The 13,476-nt window shown below is 39.7% G+C and overlaps 1 protein-coding gene across 3 annotated transcripts in view; it reads left to right on the top strand.

Moving 5' to 3' along the window:
- cacna2d2a (calcium channel, voltage-dependent, alpha 2/delta subunit 2a) overlaps positions 1–13,476 on the top strand; it is a 205,016-nt gene that overhangs the window by 45,591 nt on the left and 145,949 nt on the right. For all 3 annotated transcript variants that reach the window (XM_033627001.2, XM_033627000.2, XM_033627002.2), the window contains exon 3: positions 9,047–9,163. In XM_033627001.2, coding sequence (XP_033482892.1) covers positions 9,047–9,163 — 117 coding nt within the window. The remainder of the gene's footprint in view (positions 1–9,046; positions 9,164–13,476) is intronic.

The raw sequence follows: 13,476 nt of genomic DNA, 5'->3' as shown, positions 1-13,476 counted from the left end.
GTTTTGTTTTATGTCCTCTGGCAAACAACAGTGAAGATTATGTGTAACAGAATCCATTAGGAACGGCACAATATCTGATGTTGTTGCAAATTGCGATTAAAAAAACACTCACAATAACTTAATCATGGTAAATTTCCATTATTGGGATAATTGTGAATATCATGTCCAGCAGCATTCACACTAACCTCTAAACATGCAAAACATACTCATCAAGAATTAGCTTTTTTTTTTTTTTTAAATTGAAAGCTATGATGCCATTTTAAATTGTAGAAAAGCCTGTTTTTTCTAAGATTGTTTGGATGTTTTTCACCAAGAAATACGGTCAGCACAAAAAGATGTGTGTCATATCTGTAATACAAGGAAAATATTTGTTTCTTTACAAATGTAAGGTACATTGATTCTGTTATATTTCAGTACCATTTTAAGAGTCTTAAGCATATTCTCATGACTTTACTGCAAATTTAAAACACATAAAGTCTTATTTCAGCCCCTTCCCCTACCCACTCTCTCTCTGTTTATCTTGAGGCTACTGCTGCGCCTGGGACAGAGTCACACACAGTGACAGGGCTAACTGTTAGCATCACACGGCTAAGATTACCAAATGTTTATTAACGGGTTCAATGAGTGAGTCGAGCCATTTCGGTGTCGGTGTGAGCAGCACCGTAACACAAACACGTGAGCCCCTTTTTTTGTAGCACAGAGCAGGTGAATTTTAACATCTTTCATAGTGAGAACACTTATCATTTCAAACACACAACAAAATTTCACAGACCTCCTTATAACAATGTACACATATTATTGTACTGAGTAACTGTTGGAGCTTTTTTACTTCACAAACTATAAAGTGTCACAACCATTGTCAAGCTGTTGGAGGCACACAGGGCTCCTCCTTACCTGACAGTGAAGCTGCAAGGCGCATGATGGTCTTTCTCTCATCTGATAATAACATTACTGAGATGTCTGTCTCATCTGTAATGTAGCCTGTTCTTTCTGTCAGTCACTGTCTTTACAATCAGGTAGGCCTGTTCCATCCTCATAGACTTCACTGTTGCCTTCTAAATCTTCCTGGCTGACTGTGACATATATAAAAAGGAAACATTTGGACCAGCAAAGATTAAAAGAATATATATGTATATTTGTATTATTTTAAGTCAGTATTAGCTCTGAAAATGCATCATATCATAATACGCCTTCTAAGTAGGCCAATTGTCATTGTTTTTAAAAAATAAAACCTTTTTTTTAATTCTTAATCATGATAGAAAAAAACCCTCCTAAAATATGCATCACTACTTTTTTAGAAAAGCTGCAGTGAAATCACACATTTCAAAGCGCAACAATCACAAAAACAGCCCGTAGTATCATGGAGGGACCGACTTTTTTAGGCAGGATCATCATGACATGAAATTTTCATGTCATCCCATGCCTGGAATCCATACATGTCAGTGGGGAATAAGCTTTAATGAAGAAGAATATAGATATACTTTATTAATGCCCTAGGGGAAATTCAGTTTTGTTTCACTCTGTTGTCAAATACACAAAGGCCTGGAATACACACACATGCACAAACAGGACCTATACATGCATTAAATGAAGAGATTTTCAGAGCGAGGGGGCTGCCCAGAGATAAGTGACCTGAGCAGTTGGGAGTTCAGTGCTTTGCTCAAGAGCACCTCAGCAGTGCAGAGGAGTTGAACTGGCATCCCTCTCGCTACCAGTCCATACTCCATATTTGCCTGGACGGGGACTTGAACCAATGACCCTCTGGTTTCAAGTCCCTATGGACTGAGCTACTGCCGTCCCTTCTGCTGTGTAGTATTTGTATTTCTGGACCCACTGTTAATATTGTATTAATCAGTTTAATAGTGGCTCTGCTTTTATTTGAGTTCTAGTGTGCATTTACCAAGCGAGTGTGTGTGTTGCAGCAGCTTATTTCCATGCATTTTGGACCACAGTGACAGTGGTTGACTTAATTTGTCAATGGTTTGCTGGCTCTGTGCTTTGAGGAGGTAATTAAGCAGTGCATTTTCCAATGAGGCTGTTTGATGATTGTAGTGGCAGAGGCTGCACAATTATACAGTACATTAGAATCATTCTAAATCCCTAAATATAGAGGGAGAATGCAGGACAAGTAATGGAAGTTGCATTAGAAAGTTTTTTCTCTTTAGAAAATTCCCTGAGCTCCATTTTTTTTTCTTGAAAAGGATTCACAGAAATAAAACACGGACCTTACTTTGTGTTATAACAAATGAAAAATATTTTGGAATCCCTGCATGAAGCAATATGAGTCTTATTGATCTCTGTCTTTGTGTTTTGTTTCTAAGCTCAGAGTAGTGAATGCTCTGCCTGTAATGTCCTGGAGACAGCCATGAATCTTCCGGAGAGAGGCAGACCCAGAGAGCACTACCACACATTAAGGGAATGAATATTGATTTAAAAACAAATTTGACATGGTTTTTTAAATCGACTTGAAAAATGCATTGCTTAAAAAAGTCAGGGGTTTGTAGTCTGTCAATGGAGCGGAGAAAACTTCGCTCTTGTTTTATGGTTTAATAAGATTCCATTAATGGCTTCTTCCAAAAGCCCTCTGAAATGGTGTGTGTATGTGTGTGTGCGTGTGCAAATGTGTGGGTATGTTCATGTGTGTAAATACTCTTGTGATTATTGGTCTCAGGTCTGAGGGCTGCCTCATTCAGAACAGAGGGGTAATAACTGATTCCTTTGTGTGTGTGTGTGTGTGTGTGTGTGTGTGTGTGTGTGCATGTGTGTGTGCTTCTGTGCGTGTTTGGACTGTTGAATTGCAGACTAATGACTTTTTCAGGATGAGTAACCGAAATAAACAAAACTAAAAGAATTGAACCACCTGTTTTACTCATCAAAACATATTTTTTTGCCGCATCATGATGGAGGATGCAGATTTCACCTTCACAATTCACTTTGAGAAGTAGTTTAAAGTGTTGTTTGAAACTAAGCAGGATCCCTTATCCCTCAGAGGGCGGCCAAAATAAGACACCAGGCAATCTTGTCAGAGTGCTTGGTTGGCATGGTCTGAGAGCTTCTGGGGCCAGGTTTGCCTGCTCAGTGGGCCAGTGGAGGGAAACTGCCTCTGGCTGCCTGCCCAGCCTTCAGCTCGACAGAGATAGATCATATGGACGCCAGTGTTTTCTTTTCCTAATTGCTGCACATCAACACATCAATCCCACAGACATAATATTTCATACCAGAAAGAGCAAGAGATCCTCACTTTGGCAGCTACGTTTGGTTTATAAACATTTAGCCATTTTAGTCGTGTTTGATCTAGTTGATGTAGTCGCTGAAGAGTGTGGGGATCGACTCCAGAACGTCTTGGATAGTCACTGACAAACCACAGTAGCCTTGTTTAATTGATTCATCACATGATAAATACAACAGGGTTTACACAGTCATGAGAAACCTGGAAAAAATCATGGAATTTCTTGTTTTCCAGGCCTGGAAAAATCACTGAATTAGTAAAAAGCTGTTAAAGTTTTTGAAAGGCAAGGAATTTGTTTGTGTCTAATGAAACCTTGTTGTTAGGGGTGTAAATCACCAGATTCATCATGCTACGATATTATATCGATTCTTTAGACAACATTACGATATTTGCTGATACTACAAAGTCTGCCACGATACGATTTCAGTTTGATGCGATTGAGGGGCTTGCAATCATTATGAAACTATATTATCTGCCTATTTAACCCAGTTGGTTTCAGAAGAAGCTGCCACAACTTTCTTTCATGCTTTTGGCCATAAAAGTCAAAAACAACACATAAATAGTGTAAATAATTGTAACCGCTTAGGTGCACTAAAATTCACTTTAAACTGACTGCTGTAGTTAGTTAGCAGAGTGAGATGGCCGTCCAGGCAAGTAATGTAACATGGTATTTTACCTCGTAACAGCATTGTTTAGGTACAGCATGTACTCTGTCTGTCGACCTGTATTTTCTCCGAAATCCAAAATATTTCCACACTGTTGGTTTATTGCTGAGTAAATAACGTTATCCTCATCGTCTTTCTCTTAGCTGCTTGCCATCTGCCTGCTGCTGTTTGATGGTGGCACAGACTTTCAAAACTGAAGTGTATCCTAAAATGATGATATGGATCTATGTTTTTTTACACTTTGCATCAATGATTTTGGATCGTTGATCATTTAATAGATATATCGATGGATCGTTACACCCCTACTTACTGTTACAGTTATCTTCACTGGATAGCCTTCCATGTAATGTAACGTATCAGTTAATTTATTTTTTCAAGGCTAGATGTTGACATAAAGTAGCTTTTATATCTGACTTAGTGTATGTTTTTAAACCATCATATGCACGTCTTTATTTTCTCCCCACGTTCCATCTCTCCCTCCATATATGCCAGCTGGCTGTAATTATGTTTAAATGTGACATTTGGAGCTTGAAACGTCACTTGCGGATGTGCTAATAAATTGCTTTTAAATGGAGCTACATGCTATGAACCTTTCTCCATATTACATTGTGAGAAGTGTTGAAATTTAGACCATGAAAATGTGTGGGAACCCTGATACAACCTGTGACTGATCAGTTGGGTCTGTTCAAAAATAACACAGGTCCTGCAGGCTGCAGGGCAGCAAATACTCACCTCCAGTTTGTTTTGCAAGATGCACAGGCCACACTCAGCCTTTTTTTCAGATATTTTTTTTTTTTTGTTTATTTTTACCTCTACCATTTTCTTTTTTCCAGTGCATAATAATTACTTGCACTTTGTTGTCAAAATGTGTAGCCTGTGTCTCATTCAGTGACTGAAAATCAAAGATAAGTATAGGGTGTCCCCAGCTTAACTGGTTGTTTAATGGCACATAAGAAATCATTGTGTCACAGATAGAATTTGTCTTTTCTGGTAATTACGCTCATGCAAGACCAATAAAAACAACAATTAATAGCTGAGCTTTGTTTAATCTCACTTCAAACTCTGTCCTCATATGCCAGTAGTGATCTTTTTAACTGGAATAAAAGTCACAGATGCGCTTCAGGAGAAATGGTTATCTAGTTGAGCAAATGAAAACAAACTAGCAACATTAGACAATTTGGCACAAACAAAATTATCATCTGCCTCTTAAGCAAAAACAGCATATTTCAGAAGTTTCCAATCTAGTTGACATGTCATGCACGCTGAAAAGATTAAAGGAACAGGTCACCCCCAAATTTTCATTTTACCTGTTTGTCAGTCTAGATTCTTTTGGTGTGAGTTGGAGATATAATTTGATAAACTCAACAGACATCATGACCCGGTTCTTAAGATAATCCACAAACCTTGTAGCGCACAGCTTCGTGTAGGAACTATTTTCTTTCTATCCAACAACACCTCAACCTTATTACTGCACACAAGGGAGTGTGCATGTACTCATGGATGAGAGGCTTGTGCATGTGACAATGTGAGTTGAAAACATTAATGGTGTCCTCAGTGGTGCTAGGTCAGCTAGCAATAAAGCTGGCAATGCACAATTCCTTCTGTGCAGTGATACAGTTGTACAGGTGTACTTTGCTATCAAGAAAATAGTTCCAACATGAAACTGCTCCCAACAAGGTCTGTGGATTATCTTGAGTAACCGGGTCATTTCTGGGAAGAGACATTGCTGTTGAGTTTTTCAAATGTATTTTTTGGTTCTTTGATCACCACAAGCTGAGTGCCATCTACTCTATCCATCCATCCATCCATCCATCCATCCATCCATTTTCAACTGCTTATCCAAAGCCGGGTCGCGGCAGACGTCCCTTTCCCCAGCAACGCTTTCCAGCTCCTCCTGGAGGACACCAAGGCGTTCCCAGGCCAGATGAGATATGTAATCCCGCGTGTTCTGGGTCTGCCTGGAACACCTCCAGTGGGAGGTTCCCAGGAGGCATCCTGATTTGATGCCCTTACCACCTCAACTGACCCCTTTCGATGCGAAGGAGCAGCAGCTCTACTCCGAGCTCCCTCCAGATGTATGAGCTCCTCACCCTATGGGGGAGATCACACAGAAATGAGACGCTAGAGACGGGGACGCTTCAAAGACGCTTGAAATGCTGGAAGCGCTTATTCAATGCGCGCTACACAAAAAAACCCAGCAAGGAGCACCTGTGGAGCGGGGGTGCGTGTTCAACACACACACACCTCCTGTCATCTCCCTATGTCTCCCCTTGAATATAGTGTTTCCCTCAAAGACAGTAGAGTCAGTACTAGCTTACATGAAACTATCACGAGCTATCAAATCAAATCCAACTTTGTTTATATAGTACTTTTCATACATAAAAATGCAGCACAAAAACTGTGAACTACGAAATAAGGTCAGCAGCCCTCTCACATATCCCACTGTCTGAAAGTTAACTAGCTGCTACGACGATATCGTTGTCGTAAATTACATTGTACTCACCAGACAAATTCGTTGCGCTGCTCGCACAGCTCCATGCGTGTCTCCTCCTGTGTTTGTTTGAGTACTGAGGTGTGCGTGTGTTGTATAATTCTTAAAAATCAAATATTGTCAGGATAAATTTCTCATCTTCGTATTGCGTTGTGTTGTCTGTCGCTCATAACTGCCGTAAAACTGCTGGAACTGACCAAACTGCCATAACTGCCACAACAAAACAGGAAGGAGGATTTAACTGGCTGCCTGGGCCAATGACGACAATGACAAATGGTGCTACTGGCGTCTGATGCTCAAAAAGTTGAAAATATTTTAACTTTTCAGTGTCTACACGCATCTAAAAAGAAGCGTCTAAAAATAAGCATCCACAAAAATGCGCATCTAAAAAGACGCTGGAAAAAATGCCCGTCTAAAAAGACAATCTCAGTCTTTCGGTCATAACCCATAGCTCATGACCATAGGTAAGGGTTGGGCCAGCTTTCGATTTACTGGTCATCTACTGTAGTTCCATTATATTAGAGAGAAGGCAGACATCTCTACGGCCAATATCTCCAACACTCAGCAACTCACACCAAAACAATCTAGAATGATTAAAAGCACTACAGGTGAACGGTAAAATATGTATTTTGATTTTGGTTGTTAAATTTTACATTTAAGAATAAAGAACTGTTTATACATTGCGTGGTTGACCATTTCACCTTTTCCCTGTGGATGTGTTACAGTCTTGCTCATGCATTGTGATTGTATCAGTTCTCTCTGTGTGATTTCTCATTACAAAGTTATTTTCTGTGTGGCGTGCTGTAAGGCTCAGTTAGCCTCATCAGTAAGCATAATATTAGTATTTATTGCCGTGCAGATGATACACAGCTTTACATCTGTGTTTTGCCAGATAATGTTTGACAGGACTGCTTCATTAACTAAGTCTCTGACTATAATCTACTGTATGTTTTGCATACAATATTACTCAGGCCTGAAAAGAGCTTTGGTGATTTAATTAAGGGTAAATAAATAGATTTTAATACAAGTTTTGAGCCTTACATAAGGAATGTAGCAAAAACCATTTGGCCACCTGAGAAGCATAATAAAGGTCATTATGTTTGATTGTCAGATATACACAAAAAAAAACAACATGCATATTAACAGACTGCTGTTGATGGAAGCGACAGTCTCAGGTCTTGCTGAGAAAACACCAATGTGAACCCTGAAGTTCGGAATGAGCTATATCAACTATATTAACTGTATAGTTTGCAGATTTACCACCAGCGCCTGTACCTGCAGCACCAGTGTCGGCTCACTCACTTTTTCTTGCAAAGCTCCTCCCCTCTCACTGTTTAAACATGAAAATACATTTTGCAGTATAGATAAGTAGAAAAATTCAATGATAACATCTTCGTCCAAGATCCACCCAAACCCTAGCTACACCCTTAACAAGTACTGTATAAGGTCTTTAGTTGCTTTCTTTAGCTGCTGACGTTTCACGTTCCCTTTTGCTCCTCAGACTTAAACTGAAGGTTAACATGCACCTTTTTATTCAATTGTAATTATTCTATGTGAAGTGCATTGCGTCATATCATCATGCACAAAGGGCCTAAAGTGTGTAATTACTTGAGTGAATGATTGAGGAAGTGAGTTTATAGTACCTCAAACTAAGGGCAATTAACCAGACACACACAACCTGAGTACATGCAGCATTTAAGCCTCATATTTAAGATTTAAAAAAGACCCTAATTGCTTTAAAAAATATTCAGCAATAACAGGCTTTTCCTGGGTTTTCCTCAGAAGAACTATACAAAATGGTTTTATGGTGTGAAAGTGGGTCTTGCGGTGTCTTAGGGCAGCAGGATAAGTGGTAATCCCTTGGGTGGTGCTCTGTTGTAGACTACAGATCCTATAGAGCTCGGGCCGCTGAGTCAGCCTTCACAATTCTTCCAGGGGGAGCAGACTAATCTCCCAAGTACCTTCCTCTGTCAGCGGTCCAAGCATCTGTCGTTCTGCCTCTGGATGCCCCTACTTTCCATTTCTAACATCCCAGTCCCTTGTGGCATCTGAGAACCATTTCTCGTACTTGTTTTTTGCAAAGTCTGTGTCTGTTTAATAGGTCTCACCTGATTTCATCCTGGTAACGCCCCAGTAAGAGCGCTTGATATATTGCTGTTTCTGAGTGAAAATGTTGTAATTCCCCCTTGCACTTTAACTAAAGGGATTATGGTCCTTCACAGGCTGCAAATATTCTCCGGCCTGTTTGGTGTAGGATAGCCCTCAGTAATCTGTTGGATTAAATCACAAATGTGTTGTCACCAAGCTGTAAATAAGGCTGCTTGTGTACGTTCCAAAGGAGTTAAGATTGTGGAGATACAAGGTGTTCACCCAGCAGTGAGGATCTGCTGGAGTTTGCGTTTATTTAATTTGATCCTGACTGCCAGACTGCAGCTGGCTAGCTAAGTGCTTTGCCATTAGGGCTCTGTTCTGTGTTTAATTCTGCTACAGTGCTGAGGCTTATGGGTATAACGCCAGGCTGCATACTGCCTGCTCTACAGTAAATGTTTACCATCTTGTGTGCTACCTTGAGAATAATCAAACAGCTCCTCGGTGGTCTTCTTAATTAAACTGATGGCTCCGGTTATCTGACCTTTAATTCCCTGTGTTCTCCATCTGCAGATTTATAATGAGAAGAAGAGCCAGTTTGAAATCAAGAGAAACAACCCCAAGGACTTGGTGGAGAGGGTGGCACGGGACATCTCCAAGCTGCTCAACAGTAAGAGGAAAGCCCTGGAGGTAAGAGGATGATGCACCTGTGTACAAACATGCACTATAAGATATAAGCACACAAAGCAATGTGTCATTAAAGCAGCTACAAGACGTGTTTAACTGGTTATGAAACAGTCTCAATTTAATACTGATGCCTCTGTATGACCTGCGTAAGCAAACAAGTCCATCAGATGACTGATTCTATAGTTATTAATGCCTGTCCCCGGGTGCGACTCCATGCAAAATCAGATGAAATGATTCACAGCATGCAGACTAGACGAGCCTTTGTTCACATTTTCCAAGGCAAAGTTTGGCAGTGACTAATATGACAGACAGTTGTAAGAAAGCAGGAGGAGAATTTTTTTTTAAATGTTTTATTTTATTATGTATATTTTGGGACCAAATTTAGACGAGTGGGTAGGGCTGTGGATAAGCAAGGGGTGGATCTGACTCATAGACTGTAGTGATGTTTCGCAGACAGCATGTCATTCAAGCGGCCCTGCCCTCACGCATAAGTTATATAAAAATGAACCCCCTGTACAGTTGTTGAAATTAGCTATAGAGACCAAAACCATTTTTGTACCAGGTTGTCAAAATGCTTATGTCTGCTGTGAAGTTGGGCTTTTTTAAACACTGGGGTCTACATGTATAAGGACTGCCTCTGGAGCCAGCCTCAAGTGGCCAATCAAGAAACTGCAGCTTTTAGCTCGTCCACGTTGGCTTCATTTTTCAGCCATGGAGGTTGCCTCTTGGTTTTACATCATTATATAAATTCACGTTGGTGGCTAAAACAAAGGCTGTGTCCAAAATCATACACCCATTCACTACTCACAGCCTTGAATAAATGCATTACCTCATCACTATGGATCCTGGCTAAAACAAAGGCTGTGTCCAAAATCATACACCCATTCACTACTCACAGCCTTGAATAAATGCATTACCTCATCACTATGGATCCTTCAGACAGCTTCTTTTTTAAGCAGCTGTCTGAAGGATCCATCACTATGGATCCTTCAGACAGCTGCTTAAAAAAGAAAAATAGTTTTAAAAATAAATTTCATCTTTCTTTGACTTGCTTACAAAACAAGTGTATGCGCCAGCCAGATCAATATCTTTACAGCAAGAGGCTGTGGTGCTCATGGAAACACTACTACTATGAAAATCACAAAATGAAAGTTACTTGTAGTTACTCTAAATTCTCTGAGCTCTGGTTTTATCAGTGCAATCTCAAAACTTGTTTGCTAGGACAGTTCTGCATTCAATAGACATTTGTCTGTTTTGGGTAAGACCATAAATCATCAAAATAGCACCAAAAAAACTGCAGAAACATTTTTTGTCAACAGTATCATCATCTATAATTGAGCTTGTCTGATTATCTGCACGCTCTGAATCGGCTATCATAGTTTTTATTTTTGAGTCCTCCAGTCTTCCTCTGCATTCTATCTTAGTTTACACTGGAACATAGTGAAATTCTTTTCCATGTGCACGCACATTTTGGGGATGGAAGGAAATCCTTTATATTTGAAACCAATTTCAGGCCGACTGTATTTTGTCACTGACAAAAGTGGAGATTAACATTTGCGCAGCACGAGATTTGAGCTTTTTTTTTCTCTTTGTTCAATATTGGAGGCATATATTCTGAAGGATAGTTGTGTGTGGCATAAGAAGAAGGGTTATTTCATAGGTTATCACTTCAATGTCCTGCATTTTGGGGTATAATTATTACTACCGTTCTGCTCAGACAGCCCTGTGATTAGTTAAAAATTTGTTTCGCTCTCACAGTGGGGAACCTCTAACCCCTCAGAGGAGAAGAGAGGGGGGATACAGAGGCAGGAAGGCTGAGTGACAAGGAGGGAAATGAGAAAAGTATACACAATCAATTTTTAATTTTTAATGGCGAGATAAAGAAACGGAGCATTTGTGCTCATCCTGAACATTCAGATTCTAAAATCAAAATGTTGTCCCCTGTTTAATAGTCTGTGCCACAGTTTTGTTCAAATTATCTTCACACTTAAAATAACAGGAAATGTTGACAGCATATAATTCTCAAATTACCTGATTAGAATTTGTATTTATTGCTATTTAAAGCTGAATTTGTTCGTTTTTTCCCCACAATGGCAGCAAGGCACTCCTTTTAATCAGTTTGGTGATTCTCATCATCTCCACCCACATATACACACGCAGCTGCACACAAATCCACACACACTGATTCCTTTTAATCACTGTGATCATCCTTATCATAGCCTGCATGAGCTACATGCACACACATACACTGAAATTGTTGAGGCTGTCGTGCTTTTAAGACCTATCATTCAAACGTTAACCTGCATTTAGGTATGCATATTTTCCCTTTCACAAACAGTACATAATCTTTGGCGTACACAACTGATCACTGCTTTGTAGAGTTCTGTTGATCAGGTTTTGCTGGTCTAGTCCGGTGTACGAGCTTAAACCAATTTGACTTCATGCAAACCGGCTGAAATGGCATTTGCTATTATGAATCCTTCTGGCAAATTACAAAGTCTACATCAGCAACCTGTGCCAACGGAACAGTGCCAACCTTTATTATATTAATAATAAGCAATATGACAAGGTGATTAACATAATATTATGTTTATAAATGGACAAAGGGAGCCAGTAGTGTCTGACAGGCTGTAAGCTGAGCACTGCCAACATGAAGGAGATAAAATTTCAGTAGAGGTGGAAGCGAGGGCAAGTGGCGCAAATTGTGTTTGTTTACTAGAAAGTTTAAGTGTTTTCTGGGGTGATGAAACAAGACATGGCAGAGTTAGTCTCTCAAGGGAGCTAACACTGCTCCAATATGGCACATTTTTGGATTTGAAGCTGTTGAAAGAGATGTCTTAACTGGCCATGAGCAATGTCAAGCTGCTGTTTTGAGCTGAACTTTTGACTGACGCCCTGATTCTATTTATTTCTGTGACTTGCTTTGAAAGTGCAGCAATGGACGAGAAACGGCGGAATCATGAGGTTGAAATGAGGAATTATCTACACCAGTGGTTCCCAACTGGTGGGTCATGGTCTGAAAGTGGGTTGCGGGTCCATTCTGAATGGACCGCAAGTGACTTGCAAGTGTGTCACAAAATATTGTAAAAAACACACTTCATTTTGAAGTACATGGAATTTCCAGCACAAAGCTTTTATTTTGAAGTTCCATTTCCTGCTGTAGAGTGAGTAATGGACAGCTACTTAACAGAGACGTAAACTAGCTCAACAACAACAACAACCTCTCCTAAAAAAGCCCACCCTGGATCCAGAGGTGTTAGCCAACTATAGACCAATATCTAATCTTCCCTTTATGTCAAAGATCCTTGAGAAAGTAGTCGCAGACCAGCTGTGTGATTTTCTCCAGGATAATAATTTATTTGAGGAATTTCAGTCAGGATTTAGAGTGCATCATAGCACTGAGACAGCTCTAGTTAAAATTACAAATGACCTTCTGATTGCTTCAGACAAAGGACTCGTCTCTGTTCTTGTTTTATTAGATCTTAGTGCGGCGTTTGACACAATTGACCATCAAATTCTACTGCAGAGACTGGATCACTTAATTGGCCTAAAAGGTTCAGCACTAAGCTGGTTTAAATCTTATTTATCTGATCGTTTTCAATTTGTTGACGTTCGTAATGAATCATCCTTACGTACCAAAGTTTGTTTTGGAGTTCCGCAAGGTTCTGTGCTCGGACCAATCCTATTTACTCTATATATGCTTCCTTTAGGTAACATCATTAGAAATCACTCTATAAATTTCCATTGTTATGCGGATGATACACAGTTGTATTTATCGATGAAGCCAGAAGAAAGTAATCAATTAACTAAACTCCATAACTGCCTTAAAGACATAAAAAATTGGATGAGCACCAATTTCCTGATGTTAAATTCAGACAAAACTGAAGTTATTGTTCTTGGCCCCAAACAACTCAGAGACTCTTTATCTGATGACATAGTTTCTCTAGATGGCATTGCTCTGGCCTCTAGCACTACCGTAAGAAACCTCAGAGTAATATTTGATCAAGATTTGTCTTTTAATTCTCATTTAAAGCAAACCTCACGGACTGCATTTTTTCATCTGCGTAATATTGCGAAAATTAGGCCTATCCTGACCCGAAAAGATGCAGAAAAATTGTTCCACGCTTTTGTTACCTCAAGGCTGGATTACTGTAACTCTCTATTATCAGGTAGCTCTAGTAAGTCCTTAAAAACTCTCCAGCTAATTCAGAATGCAGCAGCACGTGTACTAACAGGAACTAAGAAACGAGATCATATTTCTCCTGTTTTAGCTTCTCTGCACTGGCTCCCTGTAAAATCCAGAATTGAATTTAAAA

The sequence above is a fragment of the Epinephelus lanceolatus genome, chromosome 1, assembly GCF_041903045.1.
Source record: "Epinephelus lanceolatus isolate andai-2023 chromosome 1, ASM4190304v1, whole genome shotgun sequence".
NCBI classification, from domain to species: domain Eukaryota; kingdom Metazoa; phylum Chordata; class Actinopteri; order Perciformes; family Serranidae; genus Epinephelus; species Epinephelus lanceolatus.
The sequence above is the reverse complement of the archived record's forward strand: the minus strand, read 5'-3'. Positions and strand labels throughout refer to the sequence as shown.